This window comes from Notolabrus celidotus, chromosome 11 (assembly GCF_009762535.1).
Source record: "Notolabrus celidotus isolate fNotCel1 chromosome 11, fNotCel1.pri, whole genome shotgun sequence".
Taxonomy (NCBI): Eukaryota; Metazoa; Chordata; class Actinopteri; order Labriformes; family Labridae; genus Notolabrus; species Notolabrus celidotus.
In genome coordinates this window covers 14,307,734-14,328,674 of record NC_048282.1, presented here as the reverse complement: position 1 = coordinate 14,328,674, position 20,941 = coordinate 14,307,734, and the positions used below count along the sequence as shown (strand labels likewise).

Below are 20,941 nucleotides of genomic sequence, written 5' to 3'. Positions count from 1 at the left end.
TGGATAATGTGTCAATCACACCTGCAAAAAAGTGGGGAGAGGATTTTCTCTCTGATGGCCATTAAATGGTCAGACTCAAGAAACAGATGCAGCACAGGGCTGACCAAAAATGAACTTCAAATATCTGTAAACTGTGATTTGTCATGTAAGGACTTATCTCTGGCTGTGCAAAATGACAAAAAACTGCTTGAGTTAGTCAAGAGCAGCAAAAAGTATCCATGGAAAAACTAAATTTTGTGAGTCATACTCCTCTTTTGCATTTAATTTTTCATTTGCCTGTTTTTTGATATAAAGAACCAAATTGTGGTTTCTTTGAGGTTTATTCATATGAGGTTACATAATGATACAGTAAGGATTAAAGGGAATATACACTCTTTCTGCATTTCCAGTTGAATCAAAATATGAATAGACGCTGAATTCACACATTATGATCACACCACCACTGCACCGTGCACCTGTCCCTTATTTAGTAGTGAGAAAGTTGGCAACTACTAGTAGCACTTAACAGGAGTGAAAATAAATGTCTGACAGAGACAAACAGTACATAATGGTCAATAAAGCAACCACTCTTAAAAACGGAAGAGCTAAATTCAAATAAGCAGAAAGGATTAGTTCATTATACAAACAATTGGCTCGGTAATATTGGTCTGAACAGCAAATGTATCCTCTGCAGTTCACCCAACACCCTCCTCAACAAATTACAATACATAAAAAATTCAGCTGCACGCCTCCTCACTCACAACCGCTCCAGAGACCACATCACCCCAGTCCTCCAGAACCTCCATTGACTTCCCATCACCTCCAGAATGTAGATCCTCCTCATCATCTACAAAGCCCTCCATAATCTAGCTCCCTCCTACCTCACCGACCTTCTGCAACCATACATACAATACAATCCCAGACGCAACCTTCGTTCCACCAATGCAAACCTCCTCAACTCTCTCACCAACCCAAGCACCGAACCTAGGGGGACAGGGCCTTCTATATCGCTGCCCCCACCCTCTGGAACTCTCTCCCCCAACACCTCAGACTCTGTCCCTCACTCACCAACTTCACATCCGGGCTCAAAACCCACCTATTTAGAAAGGCTTTTAACCTATAATGTTTGTTTGTTTTTGTTTGTTTCTGTTTTCGTTTTTTGTTTTTGTTTGCTTTGCTTTCCTTTGCTTATATATTGTATAATTATTTTTTTTGTCAAGTGTCTTAGAGAAACTTTTAAAGCGCTTTTATAAATAAAATGTATTATTATGAATATTATTATGAATATTATTCTTCTTATTATTATTATTATTATTTTAATTATCAATAGTATTATTATTATTATTATTATTATTATTATTATTATTATTATTATAGTAGTAGTAGTAGTAGTAGTAGTAGTAGTAGTAGTAGTAGTAGTTGTAGTGTTCTCGAAAGTCTGAAATGATCTAATCGAGTTCATCGATTTCTGGGCTCGACTATCCTGCCTGCCGGATCTTCGAAAACCTCGCGGAAGTACTGACGTGTTCACTCCAAGAGGTGGCTAGTTTAGCTAGCTAGGTAGAGCCGGGTAGTGACACAGCGGCCGTATCAGGTAAGAAAGGACAGCTATTGATTTACTTTTAATTTAACAGAAAATATATTCAAGGTAGAAGGACGCGTAATGCAACTAAGGGGTCGTTTCATACGTGTTTAACATTCACTGGGGGCGATTTGGTTATTGCAGAGCTGTTTGATTTCTGACTAGGCTAGCTTGCTAGCTGTGGAGTCGTTGGCAACGCAGGACCATATCACCGGAAGTGAGTTGTCAATCTGTTTCATATCTAGCTGGTATTTGTAGTTCTGGATTCTCATTATAAACTGGGATGTCAATCTACAGCGATCGAGACAAAAAATACATTTTCTCTTGGCCTGTTTTAAAAAACTCTTCATTGGCTCTGTGTGAAATGTAGTTCCACAATATAAAACATGGGCTGATGAATGTTGACTGAAGCTTCACTGAAACTACATTACCCTTAGAAGCTGTTATATGGGCCAAAGGGCAGTCTACGTTTGGATGGCTATTTAGCTACTTGGTGGGCTAATTTGTAAGCTAACGTAGGTACTTTCTTATATTCTCCTTGACAAATTGTTTTCATTAGTGATTTCATTATACATTTGGGTCATAGAAATGTCGTGTTTTTTACAGACAGCCTGTTTAGATGAATATTATTCCTTAGCTTCCTTCGTGACTGCCCAAGCCGGTTAGCTAGTTATGCAGCTAACGTTAGCTTTAACCACGAACACTTCTATGTGGTCTTGTCCTTTTTTAGCTAACGTCACCTGTCAAAACGCCGGATTACAAAATCCCTTGGTCACTTGGTAAACTGGTATTCGAATATCTGAATAATGACCTCGAATATCAAGTTGAGTAATTGATCTCTACCTTGATCATTCATAATCCTCTCGTTTCGAGGTGATCTCGAAAATGTCCAAAGGGGAGGAATGTTTGCCGAAACTACTTAATGTAGCGGTCAGTTTGAAGTAGGTAAAGTCACAAACTGATACTTCATTTAAATGTTTTTAATCAAGAATGATTACCTTTTTTACACTTAGCCATTTTCCCCATTATTATGTATATTATGGCCATCCCCATTCACCATTCATGTTTAGCTTCCGGACAAACAGGTTAAAACCTGCTACTAGAGTCCCCTTACAGTAGTAGTGGGCGTATCGATATATCGATACTCCCACTACTACTCATTTGAGGATCGATCACTCTTAAAAAAATACCGATACTAATTAATAAACGCGAAATAAAAGCATATGTGTCACTTCTGATTTTTATAGGGTAACTTACTCCAAAGTTTTGTACCAACACAACCTGACATGTTTTTCAAGCGTAAATAAAACTATGGCAAGGTGTAGTTTGTGCTGTAAAAATATACAACACTGCAACAACACAAGCAACCTTTTCAGACACTAAAAAACAGAGCATCCCGTGGCTTACCACTATGCAGGAAAAATATATTATATTTCAATGAGTTTTTATGGTAATTATTTATAATTTGTGTTTTTCTAATTTTATTTCATTGTTTAAAAAAAGGCCACCTAAGGATTTACATATTAAAGTTGCTAAATGAACAGTATTTGTCATGGGAGTTGTCTTTCAAGTGTTTAAATAAAAAAATTAATATTAAATAACTGAAAGTATCGGTATGGGTATCGAATAAATATGCCAATAAAGTAATCGGTATCAAATCATAAAAGTGTGGTATCGCCCAGCACTACCTTACAGTCTAAGTCAGTCAGCGTTAGTTGTAGTTTTGTTTGTTTGTGCTTGCCTTTAACAGTAACACAAAGTTAATTTAAAACTAAGAACACATTTACAGAAATGCCTGAAACAAACTGAAATTACTATGGACCGCATCAGCATTTTATATCCATATTACAAGCGCAATTTCTGTAATAACAGCTCATGTTTATCATCCCCTGATATTACTGGATAGGAACTGAGATAACACAGTCATATAAGGACTGTATCACCCTGCATACGGTTAGAGTACAAACACAAATTAGTATATTCAACTACATATTTCAATGAAAAACAAAAATCGATTTTTTTTATTTCAAAAGTTCTTGTGCATATTTACACTGTTTAGGCACAGCATCAAAATTATAGCTGAGGCCAGCACTCTTTTACATGTTTCATAAAATACAATTGTGTCATTTTAGGAGGTTTAAAGTTCCATATCCAATTTTGCTTCAATTAGTTTATGCCTGTTAACAAGTTAAAAGCTCAGGTGAGTTGTGGTGTGTGTGTGTGTGTTACATTCACAAAAACGTAATTTAAATGCCAGACCATACACCAAAGAACCGAAGATGCTAGTCCTGTGTATACTAGATTATGGCACTGTGTACAGCAACAAATAAAGTCTTCTTCACACAGACTCACTTGCATGCTATATACATGATGCACTGATAATCAAAAGGGTAATTTTGTATCTTCACTTTCAGAATGTCAGAAGGGGATAGTGCTGGTGAGTCAATCCATGGGAAACCATCTGTAGTTGCCGCCTTTTTCACACGGATTGGCCAGGTAAAGTGACCTTCTCATAGATCCCACATATTGTACTATATCATTCAAGTTACAAAGATGTATTTATTTTTTCAGAGCAACAATTGCCTATCTCATTAAGTCTAATACCTTTCTTACAATGTCAGAGTTCACATTTGTGGATTTGCTACTTTAATAATGAATACATTTCAGTTAAACTGATGATATAACTTCAAGAGCATCAGTCAGATACATTTACTTCCTGAATTCTTCTGCACTGGAATGTTAACGGACCAGTGCTCCTTTACCTGATATCACTGTCTATCTTGAAGTTTCCCAAAAATAGCATCACAAGTAGAGACTTGCACTGAACCACAAATACAATACTTCACAACACAATGATGATATTTTCCAGGAATTCTAGAGGAATACAAAGTTAGGAATAATTGCAGTTTGAATAATATATCCTTAAGCATGTAATAGCAATCAAGTAGCATGTAGCTTCAGTGCAGTAACCTGCTTGCTTTCAGTTTCCTAGGTTTGTCTCATGTATTGGACTCCTCATTGTGATCACTCACCACTCACCATGCTTTGTTCTTTTTTGTATGATTTACCACACTCTGTGATACACTTTGTATGAATAATAGCAACATGTTGTGGTCTGTTTCTATTTGTGTATTTTTTATTTTTTTTAAAAGGTCTATCAGTCATGGCTAGACAAGTCAACGCCGTTCTATATAGTGCGATGGGCATCCACTCTTCTACTTACAGCTGTCTACATGATCAGAGTGTACATACTACAGGTAAGTTGTGTCTTTTATGTTTCTCCTCTTTTGCTGACGTTCATGAACCTCTCCTGTAAGCCGTGTGAGGTTCATGTAGCACTAAAAGCAGTCCCTTTACAAAATCGTCAAATTTAATGTGACTGTACGGGAGAGAGGCGGTCACTCACACACTCTTATTTACTCGTATTTTCTGCTGTGCATTTGAACAGTAGGCTCGTTGTTGTTAGCTTAGGCTGATTCTGTTGCTGTTTATATATGGCATTATAGCTAGCAACCCTGCACTTTGGGCTTTTTAATAATAACGTTTTTTTTGTTTCTTTACAGGGCTGGTATATAGTAACATATGCTTTGGGAATCTACCATCTCAATCTCTTCATTGCTTTTCTATCGCCAAAAGTGGACCCTTCACTGCTTGAAGAAGGCAAGTAGACATTAGAAATCACATCTATGCCTGTGCTTTGTTGTGTTCTTTACTTTGGGCTACCACTTGATGGTTGGGGGTTTTAAATCATCACAATCATGCTCCATCTCACTTCATTTACAAGTAAAATCAACCTACCAAGAATGTTTGTCATGTACAGCACAGGTTTACATCTACCTATTTGAAGTTACAAAGCTTCCTCAGTATATATAGTAATTTAAACAGTGTGCTATGTCACCTTTATGTGATTGTGCATATAGTTGAAACTCTTTTTTTATGTGTTTTTTGTGATTTTCTATGTTTTGGAAGTGTGTAAGCTGACATGAAGAGGACTCAGACAAAGTAGCACTACAGTCACAGTCAAACAGGTCAAACTTTAGAAACAAGGCCAGAGTACATCAGGGAGAGGGATCTCGTGGGAGTAAATAGATAACAACAGAGAGTGTTTTGTTCTATTTGTGATTAGTTCACTATACACCCTCTTTTATGTACTCAGTTGTTACATTAGATTCTTACAACTGGTCAGTTTCAGTGTTCAAATTTTCTTTAAGAATATAAAACAAGTATTTAAATTAATTGGAGTAGTTAGTGTGCTAGTGTTTTGATTTTGAATAAAGACTAAATAAGTCCCTTTTTTAATTCTCCTCTTCATCACTCTAATCGACCTGCAGATGAGGGCCCATCCCTTCCCACCAAGCAGAATGAGGAGTTCCGCCCTTTCATCAGGAGGTTGCCTGAGTTCAAGTTCTGGTAAGTCAAATGATTGTGTGCCTCCAAAGTTTAACTTGTGTATAGTGCATTTGCAAAGAAATTAGAAGATGAGCTTTGATCAAAAATATTACATTATCTATTTATTTCAATTTAAACTCTTTTTTTTCCTTCCTGCTCTGTCAAAGATGATCTCTACAGCCACAGTTCAATATTCACATTTTGTTCTATCTGCAGGTATCTGGTAAATTAAAAAAAAAGTGGCTAAGAAATATTTTAACCTGCAATAACACAGATAATAAACGCTATGATAATTGGTTTCCAATCAACTGATCTATTTTATTGATCTACAAGTATTTCTTTTTGAAAAAAGTAAATCTCTCATCACTTAGTTCAGACTTCCACACTTCCTTTTTTCTTTCTTCCACATCCTGCTGCCACATACTTGCAGATTTGTCCTTACAGATGCAATTTTTATTTAACATTCTCATTTTCAGTACAAGATAGCCAGCCAGACAAAATATGCATGGCATTAGCAACCTCAAGTTACCCCTCCCAAGGAAGAAAACTCAAGGGCCAAAATATATAGTCCTAGCCTGACACAGACCAGTTGTATACAAGCCTTAGCTCAGAGTCAAATCGACACAGTCTGAACTTTTTCAACCCAAGCGCCCTACTTTGCTGAAACCAACACCAAGCTCTGGTGCGGGTGCTTCTTTATACTCTCTCAAACTCAAGTATGGGTATGTACATTCATTGTAAGCCTCAAACACAACCACCAATGCCATCAACGATCACACCCACAAATAGTTGTATCAGTTTTAAAGTTTCACTTACAGAGATATATGCCCTACAGCGTGTAGATCAGAGCCTATGAAGGTCTCCTTGACTGTGCAGACATCCTTCACATACTGATTAAGTGTCAATATGTTAGAACTAAGGATTTTGTCACAAACTGTTTGAACTGAGTTTATGTTCCTCTCCTTAACAGGCATTCAGCAACAAAAGGCATTGTCATCGCCATGATTTGCACATTTTTCGATGCCTTCAACGTGCCAGTGTTCTGGCCTATACTTGTAATGTACTTCATCATGCTCTTCTGCATCACCATGAAGAGGCAGATCAAGGTAAAGAGCGTGCATGTCCTTTGCGAGCAGTGCATTTGTTTCATTTTCATATGACTTCCTGAATCTCAATTACATCTCTTTTTTTTTTTAATGTTCTTCTTCTGTGGAGTTAAACAGTAGCTAGTATCCGTAGTTGTTGCATTACTGCCAACTACTGGATGATATTACTTTAATTATTTATTTATTTTATTTTTTTATCTACTCTAAAATGTTTGGCAAACCCTAAAAAAATGTGACACTGATTCCTCTCTTTTCTTCTCCACCTCCTCTAGCACATGGTGAAGTACAGATACCTACCATTCACACATGGGAAGAGGACATACAAAGGCAAGGACGAAACAGGGAAACCTTTTGCTAGTTAAACCCCCCCCACCCCCCCCTTCCCCTCCTTGTTTAAAATGTATCTGTCACAGCCAGTGGGGAGTGACAAGGGTTAGAGATTAATTTTCTTTTTTTTGTAAGAGGGACAGTAACATAAAACATAACATTAAAATATAGTTTTGATCCATGGTTCACAGTGTTGGATAAGGATATGAGCAGCACGGATCAAATTATTATGGGGATATTGCCTTTGTCTATTTTGGGGTAGGATTTTTTCCCCTTTTTTCAGACCACAGTCCTAATTTTAGGATGGGTCTGTATTTGTTCAGTAGTGGGGGAGATTCAGTGCTGCCTTTTGCCTTTTTTAACCCCAAGGGGTAAGTATAAAGTCAAGAAGGAACCCCTCTGAAAAAGAAAAGGAATGGGTTTTGTGATCATTTTTTTAAATGATGGGGATTCCTTTACATTTCCTTCTTTGAAGTGAAATAAATCTGCCAACTTTTGATTAATACATTGGTACCTGCTTATTTGTAACACGTTTATATGAAAGTCAGTAGTGTTGATAGCAGAATAACATGATGAGATATATGAGATGAAACCTGAAGGAAATGACAGTCTTGAAGTTGCTCTCTGTACTGAATTTAGACAGATTGGAGATTCAGTCACTACTCACTTGAATATGCATTCATGACAGGCAAAGAAGAACATTTCATCTTTATCTTTACCATTTTTAGCTGAATTAGTAATGACTCTCAGCACAGATACTATTTCAAAGGGTTTTATATTGAATTGGAAACTTAATTGCTGTGTTTAACCTGAGGCTAAAGCAGGCATCCTTATAGATGATTATTAGCAACCTAACATGATTTCCAACCACCCAATGCATCGTTAAATGCTTTTTGATCACGGGTGTCACTGCCCCAATCAGTTTAGTCTCCTTTAGCTTGTAGTTTTTGTTTGAATCAGCTTTCCACTTTCATACCTGCATATAGTTTAACAGATCAGATGCCCTGTGCTTGACCAACTCATAAATCAAATTTCAAAATTCTTTGAGGAGACATTTGGCTCACAATTATAACTCAATTGATCAACTTTACGTGTTTCTAGTTTGAAAATTCACTGTCTCAAAAGTGCAAAGCCAGTATTCAAGTCAAATTCATTAGTGTCTAGTCTAGGGGACAAAAAGAGCAATTTCATGGTACCCATACGACCTTTGCCTTTTGAAACATTTACCCATCTTTGTTTCGAAACCTCAGGTCCTTCGATTTGTGTAGACTAGCTGTAGTAGTCCTTAATAATCTGTGTATACTTTGAAAAAAATATGGTAAATATAGTCATTCCAAGCAAACTTTTGTTCTCTTTCTTTTGCAGAGGAAACATAAGAAAACAGAGATTGAAAGCTTTTATTGTAAGAAATGGATGAAGTGGGTGGCGAACATGCTGTTTTCTATGCCTGTTAATTTTTGTCTTCATTTTTATCAAAATGCTGGGGATTTTCTGTCATCATAAACTTTGATCAGCACTGTAGTAAGGGATCAAAACGTTTTCTGTACAAAGTTTGTGTTACAAAAGATTGTCAGGAGGATTTGTTGTATATATATATTTTAAAATATGAATTTTTTTTTGAGATTATTATTATTTCTGTTTTTTTCTTTCAACCACCATTTCCAAGTGTTTAAAACCATCTCAATTGAAATTGATGAAAGCAGAGCTGATTAATTGGGTTCTTGATTTGATAAATTAAAATATGTTTATAATGGACTGCATGTTATTGTTTTCTTGTGCTACAGTTAAAAACAAAAACTTGATTTTAATAACTTAAGTGTAATTTTTCACTCCAAATGCTATTAAAGAGGCTGTTTCCCTTCGAACTGTACACATTTGTCTCAGCTTCATTTTGTATATTTAGTCAGATATTGAGATGACAGTTAAGACTTAATTTGATCATGTCCCAAGGTGTCACATATATTTCTTGAAGTTGCCCACAACATTCTCCCCACTTGTGAAAGGCTCTAACATGATGATGATGATGAGAAAAACATCAGTGTCAACAACAACAAATTAAAGTCCTGGATCAATGTGTTGACTTTCAGCTGATTTCCCACGACACCACATGCAAAACTTGGTTATTGGTCTGTCAAAACACAACATTAATATGCTGTGCAGTTATAATATTTGTATGTAGCAGCAGTTATGTTGTGGCAAAAGCAACTCAGTAATTTAAGATTGACCGTGCTTTCCTTTTTGTGAAACATTCTTCAGGCTGCTAGTACTTCAGTCACCACATGGGGGCACCACTTCACTGTGATGAATTCTAGGCCAAACTACACTCTGATGTACTTCTGTATTGATCAAATTGTTGTATTGAGATTAAAGAATCAATCACAGGACTATGAATAAATCTATCTGCAAATAACTGACCCATGAGTGAATCCCTCATAACTTAAAAATAACTATAACTAGTCTTGGGTTATGGATTGTCTTCTGTATCTTCATATCAGCAGTGTTACGTGGTTTAATGATACTAAGAGCTGTGTATTAACTGTTGATGTAAAGGCCCAACTGGTGACAAGGCTGGACAAAAAGAAAAGTTACTCTGTATTACACAAACTAAAACTTTGTTAATATGCATCATCCCTGCCAATAAACTACACTCCAATCCAAATTAAGCTAAAGATTCTTGGTATCTGATTTTTACCTTTAAAAAGAATAATCCTCAATACATTACATTTTCAAATGTCTATTTTAGCTTATTTCTTTTGATCCCTGCTGCTGTATAGACATGATAATGAATGTTAACAGTTAACATATTTGGAGACACGTCTCAAACATTTCTTGAGACATTTTACTTCATGCGCTTCCTCAGTATTTAGTTGGTTTTCAATACATTGTTCGAAGTTGTGAGCAAGTTGTATCAGAGTATCATGTAAATAAGGTATTTAAATATGACCAAAACACAGAAACATTTCAGAAAACACAACAACATTAAATAAAACACAACATTTCACAAAAAAACATGTTGCCTATCCTCAACACCACAGGGCTACTTCAATGAACTCTTTTTGTAGGCCTTTCATTCCACCTTTAGATATTGTACTTCAAAAGCATTGTTCAAACTACAGTGTGCCAAAAATGTTTCATTTTCATTTCCCATGGACAGTCCCCTCCAGCATTCAAACCCAGGACCCTTGCATTGAAAAGCAGCAGTCCTGTCCACCACACCACAGTCCAACTTTTCAGTGCGTGCCTCTTTAGGTCTTTTGATTTCACAGTTTTTTTTAGTAGTTAAAAAGCACGGCTCATGGACGAAAAATGATGAAAGTGTTTCATTTACATGCCACATTGGAAGCCCATAGTGAGATTTGAACCCAGAACCATCAATATGAAAGGTAGCAGGCCTATCCTCAACACCACAGGGATGCTTCAATGAGCTCTCTTTTGTAGGTCTTTTCATTACCAACAGCATAAACATTAATCGGCACATATGCTTGTATGGATCTTACTAGGTTACAATAGACTGTGAAACTATTAATGCTGTCATTCACCACAACTTGTATGAATAACTGAGTTAAACCTGCTTGATGTCTTCACGATCAACAACCAAAATAATGAACCACCTTATACCGTCTTGCACCACCTTGTTCAAGTATGTACAGAATCAATATTGTTCTTGTCTAAGTATGTACTAGGCCTGCTACCTTTCAATCTGTACTTAAACAAGTATGTACTAGATCAAGTATGTACTCAAAGTATGTACTTAATCAAGTATGTACTTTAAGTGTGTACTTGATCAAGTAAGTACTTGTTCAAGTATGCAATTTAAGTATGTAATTAATCAAGTATATATGTAATTAAATTATATGTATTCAGTTAATCCTCCCACAGAATATTGAAATGACATGTAATCAGATTATTTTTCCCCTGCAAATGATTTCCTCTGAGAAAGAGGAGAGTACCACCTTATACCACCAAAGGTCCTTTTTTAGTTCTGTACTTTTCTCATTGCTTTTTCACCTTTTTGTTTGGATTTTCATGGACTTCATAGCTTTTTGTCCTGCTCCTCCCGGCCTCATCCTTCTTCTCTCCCTTCCACACTCCCTGCCTCAACCTTGTGCTGACCCTGCCTCAACCTTCTACGTGCCCTACACTGGGAACTACATTACTACACTTACATAAGGAGATGGTCAGATTTCAAACTTTGGTGAGAGACCTTGTCACGGCCTGACCATTCATCATTGCCGTCCACAGAGTGATTGCAAATGATCTCCTGTCAAATGACGGTCTGACCAAAGTTTCAGCCATGCAAAGCTTATTTGTAAGAGGATGCTACATTTTAGCTTGAACCAAAGATACCTGGTTAAATGCATTCATTAATTTGTATGCATTTGCTTGTGAACCCATGTGAACTTCTAACCTATCAGTAAAGAAAAGCTGCTTGATTTTGAACAAAACTTCTGTCTCTGATTTTAAGTTAATTATGTTTTTTCTAATTCCAGGTATAATCTATAAAATGAATAACTTATTTAAACCTCATACAACAGATCAAGCCCAAACTTGTTCCTGATCAAGCCTGTGGTGCCAAACTATCCAGCTGTTCCTCTGACTACACTGTTTCAATTCCTCCTGTGGCTTCAACTACAGAAGTGTACACCACATGCTCATATTACAAAGATATATTTAACAGGGATGTAACAGCCTTGTCAATATCACAGTACCGTGAGAACAAAAGGGTCTCAATACCATCGTGGACCTGTGGCTGTGTGAAACAATAGCTCTTCCAGGCAAAGTGTAGTTTTATTTCAGCAGTGTAGAATTGGAGTTGAGGGAAGTGAGAACTAAAGAGACCATCCTCACATGTATGCCCATCATTCTTTGCGCCCTGCTTGCTGCCTCAGCAAAAAATGGCGGACAGAGAGATGATCTTGAAATTGTGGATGCTCCAGCAGCTTTTCAATTTGATGTGTGAAAACATTTCAGTTTCCTTGTGTCAAGAAATGAGAAAGGAGAACAGGTGATGGACAAACAATAAAACAATATGTAGACACTTCCAGACTGTGGTGATCTACAAGTCAGGTAATACAAGTAATATGTGAACCCACTTTGCTTATCATTACCCCAGAAAGATTGGAGAAGATGCAAGAAAAAATCCAGCCAGACCAAAAGAAGAAACATTTACAGCCTCACTTCCCCATAACAGTGCAAGTACTCATGAGATCACACCATCAGGGTTGTCTCCTGCCATTAGATGTTTTGAGTCTTTAAATAGACATTCACATCCAGGTGACGTCAATCAAAGTGTCTCATGAGTAGTCAGCAGATTAGAAAAGTGCTGTATAAGTACAGTCCATTTACCTTGCCTCTGACTGTGCCCAAGGCAAGGCAACTTTATTTGTATATCGCATTTCATACATGAGGGCAACTCAATGTGCTTTACATTAAAACATTAAAAGCATTGGAAACATTCGGACAGGCATAAAAGAACACAATTAAAATGACAAATATAATGAAGCAGAAAAGAAAAGGATAATTAGAAATATATTCAAAGTAAATTTAAATTTTGCATTTAAAGTGAGTTAAAATAAGCTAAGATAGGAAGGCAGTGGCAAATAAAAATGTCTTTATCTTTGATTTAAAAGAGGTGAGAGTTGAAGCGGACCTACAGCTTTCAGGGAGTGTGTTCCAGATATGTGGTGTTTAATGACTAAACGCTGCTTCACCATGTTTCGTTCTGACTCTAGGGACTGAAAGCAGACCAGTACCTGATGACCTCAGAGGTCGAGATGGTTCATAAAGTAGCAGCAGATCAGCAATGTATTTTGGGCCTAAACCATTCAGTGCTTTATAAACCATCAGCTGGATTTTAAAGTCTATTCTCTGATAGACAGGAAGCCAGTGTAGGGATCTAAAAACTGGAGTGATGTGGTCTGCTTTTTTGGTCCTTGTTAGGACTCGAGCAGCAGCATTCTGTATGAGCTGCAGCCGTCTGATGGACTTTTTAGGGAGTCCTGTAAAGACACCGTTACAGTAGTCTGGTCTACTAAAGACAAATGCATGGATGAGTTTTTCTGCATCCTGCTGAGACATAAGTCCTTTAATCCTTGATATATTCTTAAGGTGATAACAATGCTGATTGTCATAAAGCGGCTGCTGAAATTAAGGTCTGAGTCTATGACTGCACCAAGGTTTCTGGCTTGGTTTGAACATTTCATCTTTGCCCATCCTGACCTTTGTGCATATTCCTGTCCTTATGGCCACCCTGAACCATGTTGCACCATTGTTCAAGGTTGACAAAACCTCTCTGACTTGCACCCAATTATCAGTTGTCGCTGGTATGTTAACCATGAGCCTCAAACATGCAAACATGCAAATACCAGTCATGGGAATCAGGCCATGGGTGACATCTGCTGCACGTGAAACAATTACAATGACTTTTTTTTTTTTGAAAATAAAAATGTTACATTTTAATAAATTATAGCTTGAGCCTTCAAAGGGAGCTGTAAACTATATATTGGTGCGCTCCAGACATCTTGAAAAATGTGGGATATATTCTTGAGACATTCCATAGACCATCCAAAAATATGCATCAGAGGGAAACACACTGGCACTAAGCCTCCTTCAGTCTTCTTACAGCTTGCTGGTTTCTTCTTTCACATTTAGCTTGTTAAGTTTTTCTGGTCTGAAAATAAATACATTATTTCCCATGTCATGCTTTACTCAATTAATGTTCACCATTGAACTTAGTGCCAGCTTTTTCATTTAGGCTAAAACTTTTTTCATGATCTTAACATTAATTGAAGACAGAGGTATATGATTGCTTTAATTCAATGTCATCATAGGGAGCATCTTAGTTGCTTTTTGCATACTGATTTGTGTATTCTCCACAACCATATTTACAAGTATGCATCTATGACATCTGAAGCCATGCATTCTTAAGTGCATGTAAATGAACACTGTGGCTTTGCCAATACAGGCAATACATTGCTTATTAAAGGTAGAGACAAATCCCAGTAGAGCTCACATCAGACGGGCAATTACAACAACGATGCTGGTTCTTGCTTTTTTATGTGTTCTTCAACTTCTACATGCTTTGCCTCAATGCACTGTCCCAGCCTCAGAGTTTCAACAGGAAGGAGATTATCTGATGGGTGGACTTTTTGATATTCATAATGTCATCTCCGCTGCTTACTTTGAAAGACCAGAAGCTATCCAATGTTCCAGGTGAGTCTTCAAATGATAATAATTATTGCTTTGTGAACAGCTATAATTCTGCATAGCATTTAATCTTAGTCGAGGTCTTCAGATTGTACTGCGGTCCTATCTCTCTCCACAGTGAACACCAAGTCCCTTCAAGTTATCGAAGGTTGCAGTTGATGAGATTCTCTGTAGAGGAAATCAATAATTCGTCCAGCCTACTGCCAAATGTTTCACTTGGCTATGATATATTTGATCACTGCTCTGATACACGCAACTTCCCAGGACTTTTAAATCTCATCTCAGTAAATGACTCAATTCAACCTTGGAGTGAACCGAGCAAAAACCTGTCTAGAGTGTCAAAAGTTATTGCGGTGGTTGGGCCTTTTTCAAGCACCGACACCATGACTGTCGCCCCGCTCTTCATGGTGGATCTCATTCCTTTGGTAAGTATGATAACTGCAGTGTTTTTACATTTACAGTCAAATATTGTACAATAGACATAAGTTGTAACTCAACATCAAGAATTCATGTTCACTGGAAATGATGTAATTCTCTTATTTTTTCGACAGGTCAGCTATGGAGCTGCTAGTTCTGCCTTTTCAGAAAAAGCCAAATACCCCTCTTTCATGCGAACAGTTTTTTCCAATAAAGATGTCATAGAAGTAATTGTTAAAATCATACTGCATTTCAACTGGCGCTGGGTTGCCTTTCTTAGGAGTGATAACGATTTTGGCAATGATGGACTGGATATGTTCATGAAGAGGATAAAGGACACAGACATCTGTCTGGCGTATACCAAAGGTCTTGATTACAAAACAAACTACTCCAAAATGTTCAAACAAATAGAGGAACAGAAAATAGGCATCATTATTGTTTTTGTTACTAAACTGACTGCTGAAACTCTCATTAAGTCAGCGATAAAACTGAATATCACCAACAAGGTATGGATAGCAGGAGACACGTGGTCGTTGAACAAGAAGCTCCCCAAGGAGAAAGGAATCAAAAATATTGGAACTGTGCTTGGGGTGTCTCAGCCAGTAGTGTCAATACCTGGTTTCAGTGATTTTATCTATTCAACCAAAAGTCAGACAACTTGTGAAAGTGCAGAGAAGAACATGTTTTGTAATCAGGCTTGCAACTGCAGTGGCCTCAGTGCAGAGGATATCATTGCTTTGGACCCATCTTACTCTTTTCCTGTGTACTCTGCTGTATATGCCATCGCACACGCCTTGCACAATGCCTTGCAATGTGGAATTGATACATGTAATGACAATATTACAGTGTACCCACACATGGTAAGTACACACTAAACTTGCTCACATTTGTAACTATGATAGCCTGACCTTTTTTGTCAAGAGTTTTTGTCATCACACACTTATCAAATGTCATACACCTAGTTAAATTTTTGTAATTAAAGTACAAATACAGCTGATAGTAATGACGTGAAGTATATTAAAATCCTTTTGAAAAAAACATTGGATTTAATTTCATAAAACCTGTAAAGACAGAATTTATACTGCATTTCCTCACTCTGTTTTCCCCCACATGCAAACGATTTGAACTTTCTGTACCTTCATCAGGTTCTAGCAGAGCTGAAAAAGTTGAACTTCACACTTTATAACCAAAGTATTGAGTTTGATGTGAACGGTGACCCCAAGTTTGGATCCTATTCCATCGTATTCTGGAACCACGATGGTGATGCAGAGGAGATCGGCTTTTTTAAATTTCAGCCATCAGTCCAGTTGGTCATCAACAACAGCAAAATTCAGTGGTACACAAATGGAGATGTAAGTAATTTTTTTCTTTTACTGACTGTGGTGCAATGATTTTCAAGAAGCTTAAAACAGTACTCTGAGATCATGCTGGTTTAGTGCTCAGCCTCAAGTCTGTGTACATATGAAAAGAGAAAAAAAACATCAGGTATAAATAATTTCTACATAAAACCTTAATGTTTGATTAATAGTGAAAATGCTTTGTTTTTCATTTCCTCTCATACATGGAAAATGCTAACGCCAAACAATTCTCTCATACAGGCGCCCTCTGCCCTGTGTTCTTCAGAGTGCTTGGACGGCTATGAGAAAAAGCAAAATGGAATCCATAAGTGTTGTTTCAACTGTGAAATCTGTCCTAATGGAACTTACATCAACATCACAGGTAAATTATTCAACAGATAATGAAGAAAATATTAAGAGCAGTGTCCTCATTTTTATTTATTTATTTCACATATAAAAGAACAAAAAAAACATTGCATGTTCAATAACACGAGCCAAGATATAACATTAAATTCAATAATAAAATTAACCACTAACATGCTATGTGCAGGAGGAGCCAAAACAACCCTAACAGGCTTGTCGAGTGGCCCTCCATAGAAAATAATCAACACAAAGACAAAGTACCAATGTAGAAACAGAATATCTACATACAAAACAAAAAAAGATGAATAAAAGGGATTAATATTTAAAACAATGATGAAAAGAAAAGAAGGGAAAGTTAAAAAACAAACAAAACACAAAAGAACAGAATATTTATTTATACGTCAGGAAAGTGGGGAGATTATGTGTTTGTAAATATGCATTCAAATTGAATCATGTTGCATTACTTAATTCACCCAATAAAAATGTTATGGTTTGTTTCTTGAATGAGTTAACATTTGTGTTACTTGTTATATGGCCAGGTAAACTGTTCCAAAGTGAGGGCCTCTGTATCTGATGGAAAACTGAGAAAAGCTGGATGGAGTTATATCTTGGCTTGATGACAGCTTATAATAGACAGTTGATCTTGGCGCACACTCCCTGTACAGAGGTTATAGGCCACCGTGCAGCGGTCACTGGTTCGACTCTTGACCATGAGTTCAATCTTGAGCATTTTGTGCAAACAATTTGGATCAGGCCTCATTAAAACCACAAGTCAGCCTCATGCAGACTTTGTGTCCCTCTCTGATGTAAAACAGGAAACTTTAAAGTACACCTTAACGTCACTGATAACATATTCTCCTTTTGTGTCAAACAGAGGATCCCTACAGATGCATCAACTGTAAGGAGTCAGAATGGTCCACAGAAGGAAGTACATCATGCAATCTGCGCACAGTGGAGTATGTCCCATTCACTGACAGCCTGGCCATACTCATCACGTTCGGGGCTGTCTCCTTGGGAGCACTCACAATAGCTGTCTCTGTTCTCTTTGCCATCAACTACCAAACCCCTATTGTCAGATCTGCTGGGGGACCAATGTGCTTCCTCATTTTAGGCTGCCTCAGTCTGTGTAGTCTCAGTGTGTACTTTTACTTTGGTAAGCCAACAGCTTCCTCTTGTATTTTAAGATTCTTGCCATTTCTCTTGTTTTACACTGTTTGTCTTTCTTGTTTTGTTGTGCGCTCTTTTCAAATCGTATGTATTTTCAAAATAGCAGCTAAGTTCCCAAGACTCTACAGTTGGTGGATGAAATATCATGGTCAATGGCTGATCATCACTGTGGCATTCGTTACTCAGGCATTCTTACTTCTTATTGGCTATTCCTCTTTCCCCCCAAAGCCCTACAATGACACATTTTGGTACCCAGACAAAATCATTCTTACTTGTGACATTGATCTCAAAGCAGCCTTTAGTTCTGTGATTTTACTTGTACTATTGTGTGCCTTGTGCTTCATTTTCTCCTACATGGGAAAAGACCTCCCAAAAAATTACAATGAAGCCAAAGCAATAACCTTCTGCCTGCTCCTGCTGATCCTCACCTGGATCATCTTTACTACTGAATACATGCTCTACCATAGCAAGTACATCCAAACTCTAAACGCTCTGGCAGTGCTCTCCAGCCTCTACTGCTTTTTGTTGTGGTATTTCCTCCCAAAATGCTACATCATCATTTTTCAACCCCAGAAAAACACTGCACAGTATTTCCAAGGTCTTATTCAGAATTATACCAAAACAATGAGCCAGTAGCAGCTTCAGTTAATATGTGTTTACTGAAAATCTTTAGGCCATAATGATTAGTAATTTTACAGAACTTTGCAGTGTATGTCTTTTTCTTTTGTGTTTTCCTGTAAATACAGCAGCTTTAGCTCAATATTCCCAATCTTTGTGTTTATGTAAGTAAATGAGAATTCTGAACGCTTATTGTATATTTTTTAGGGGTCTATTAATGACTCTACTGAAGAGTAATTACCAAAATAAAATAAAAACTGTTGTTGAGACTGATGTGCTGGAAGGAAGATGTTTTAAGTTACTTTGAACACAGAAAAGCCAAGAAATACCATGTACAGCCAATTAATTAGATTTTTTTTTTTAAAGTTTGTATGCTACTTATCCACCAGCTTTACCCATATTCTTTCACAGATAAAAAAATATATAAAAGTGGTATTAATTCTCCCAACTAACTCACGCTAAGAAAGCACTAAAATGTAATTTGAATGAGATTCAACTTGAAAGATAGGGTGGACAGTAAGGTTAAAAAAATGTAGTCCATTATTTTTGAAAAATTACAATACAATGTAAATTATTATCAACAGATTCTGGATGTAGTTTGATGGCCCTAAATAAGATTTATTTGCTTGTTAAATATTAAATCATCCACACAGTTCTCAGGTAAGATTACCATCTGCAGAGGGGAATCTGTGTACTCAGAAAGTACATAAAACATGTGCAGCACTGGACCAGGCATCAGTCCATCAACACTTCTTGTCATTTACTGTCATTCCACAAAAGAAGGATCTGTCATGAAACTTGTGCCTTTGTCCTTGAATAACTAAATCCATGACAATATGTCTTTGTTCGATTGCAAAGTTATACTAATTTAACTGCACATATTAAAATGCTATGAGATCATATCTTGTTAAATAACCATATGTTGAAGAGTAAGTCAAATAAAATGAATTCATTAAAAAATAATCTTAATAAAGACATGAAGTTAACTGTGATGTGTTTTTTGTTTTATATATTGTTTCACAGCAGCTGCTGGTTAAAATATGAGTGTGGATTGTTTTTTTGTAATATGCTTTGATGCTTTTGATATTACCAACGCACAAAATAATGAATATTATATTGTTTCAACATGTGGCATTGAAAAGTGTTGGAATATACAAATATACAATATTATACAACCTTAGTTGACATAGATTCGCAACCCTCCTCCTCGTCATACTTGTCTTTGTTTCTGTCTTGGTGGTAAACAATGTGGTCTACTATCTCGGCATGCCTCAGTGAAGCAAGCACTTTGTAATTAACAGCATGCAACAACATTAACAGTAAGTGGAAATATGTGACTTCTACCAACTTCTTAAGGGTGACAGTTTTGCCCCTGATTTGGGGAAAAGGTAAAGTGTAGTAGAGTCACCAAACCTTGAGTCTGAGTCTCGATTCCCCAGTGTTCAAATCCAGGCGGAGTCACCAGAGAAGAATCAAAGAAGACTCAGAGTCTTGTCCCCCATGCCTGAGTCTAAGTCCAAGTTGAGTCCCCACTATCTGAGGCCGAGTTGAAGATTTATTTGGACTGCTGTTTAACTCCAAACTTTTTTACTGTATGAATCTCAACTAAGTGTGTGGAACATTTTGAAAGTAAAGAAAACAAAGTGTATGTTTGATCATTAGATTCCAACTGATCCTGTTGGCATGTCTGGGTATTTAAATGATCATTAAACTCAAAGCGCTGGCTATAGAGAAAATCCAGAGAGACGTCAAATTACAAACGTATCTATTGATTAGAGCTGTTAAATAAGTTTTAAAAAAATAGATTATGTCTTTTCCCATTTAGCCATTTTCACACAGATTTCATTAGATGCTGCTCAAACACTGATTAACCGAAAACGGAGAGCTAACAATGCAACAACAAAAATTCAAATGTTGAATTAATCAAATCAGGCAGTTCATATGATCTGAATTTAGATTTTACTGACACAATTTCTGCTAAAACTGATATTGCAAATTCGAGTTTTGCAGATTTGTGGGGCCCCCCAGCTCTCAGGTGGTGAGATAAAATGTTTCCATTTGTAAATCTGTTCCCACAGTTTACAAATCTATGAGCACAGTTTATCATGCCCAGAGATTCTTAGGTCAGTTTGATAAGAGCACAAAGCCTACTGCTACACAAGGCCTGGCAGCATGCTGTCCCCTCATACAGAACATCATACAGTCACTGAGAACAAGACTGGGAGGCTTTCCTAAGAAGAAGGAACACATATTGTTAGTTATGCTGTCATTATACAAGCTTGACTGAGTGGAAGATGAAGAGAACAGCCCGCAGTACAGAATGATGTCAGATGGGTATTTCAAAATGTTAACTCTGATGAGTCAGAAGCAAACAGCTCTGAAGGTCAAGGTCTAGTGGTGACATTGACAAGAAAGACAGCAGCATCATTTTTCAGATTTAACAAAACCAA

General features: G+C 37.0%; 2 protein-coding genes across 6 annotated transcripts; both read left to right on the top strand.

The window, feature by feature from the left end:
• The first annotated feature begins 1,441 nt into the window (after window positions 1-1,441).
• Window positions 1,442-9,793, top strand: rer1 (retention in endoplasmic reticulum sorting receptor 1). Of its 5 annotated transcripts, XM_034695405.1 has the most exons (9): window positions 1,448-1,573; window positions 1,706-1,778; window positions 3,976-4,057; window positions 4,714-4,818; window positions 5,125-5,221; window positions 5,893-5,971; window positions 6,921-7,056; window positions 7,329-7,383; window positions 8,749-9,793. In XM_034695405.1, the coding sequence occupies exons 3-9, from the start codon at window positions 3,977-3,979 to the stop codon at window positions 8,757-8,759; spliced, it is 564 nt and encodes a 187-aa protein (XP_034551296.1). In that variant the 5' UTR covers window positions 1,448-1,573; window positions 1,706-1,778; window position 3,976; the 3' UTR covers window positions 8,760-9,793. The 5 variants fall into 5 exon arrangements, with proteins under 5 accessions (XP_034551292.1, XP_034551295.1, XP_034551293.1 ...); XM_034695404.1 differs by lacking the exon at window positions 1,706-1,778 and having other exon boundaries at window positions 1,443-1,573; XM_034695402.1 differs by having other exon boundaries at window positions 1,447-1,573; window positions 7,329-9,457.
• Window positions 9,794-14,476: 4,683 nt separating this feature from the next.
• Window positions 14,477-18,708, top strand: LOC117821227 (taste receptor type 1 member 1-like). The gene is made up of 6 exons (XM_034695368.1): window positions 14,477-14,595; window positions 14,708-15,014; window positions 15,141-15,866; window positions 16,152-16,358; window positions 16,605-16,725; window positions 17,581-18,708. The coding sequence occupies exons 1-6, from the start codon at window positions 14,519-14,521 to the stop codon at window positions 18,507-18,509; spliced, it is 2,367 nt and encodes a 788-aa protein (XP_034551259.1). The 5' UTR covers window positions 14,477-14,518; the 3' UTR covers window positions 18,510-18,708.
• The last annotated feature ends 2,233 nt before the right edge of the window (window positions 18,709-20,941 follow it).

Bases quoted from the DNA above. Each gene is read 5' to 3' on its own strand.
- rer1 (XM_034695401.1), top strand. From the start codon at position 3,977: ATGTCAGAAGGGGATAGTGCTGGTGAGTCAATCCATGGGAAACCATCT. The intron at 4,058-4,713 runs GTAAAGTGACCT...TTTTTTTAAAAG, and splicing joins TTTTCACACGGATTGGCCAG to GTCTATCAGTCATGGCTAGA. The intron at 4,819-5,124 runs GTAAGTTGTGTC...GTTTCTTTACAG, and splicing joins TCAGAGTGTACATACTACAG to GGCTGGTATATAGTAACATA.
- LOC117821227 (XM_034695368.1), top strand. From the start codon at position 14,519: ATGGGTGGACTTTTTGATATTCATAATGTCATCTCCGCTGCTTACTTT. The intron at 15,867-16,151 runs GTAAGTACACAC...TACCTTCATCAG, and splicing joins TTACAGTGTACCCACACATG to GTTCTAGCAGAGCTGAAAAA. The intron at 16,726-17,580 runs GTAAATTATTCA...TGTGTCAAACAG, and splicing joins AACTTACATCAACATCACAG to AGGATCCCTACAGATGCATC.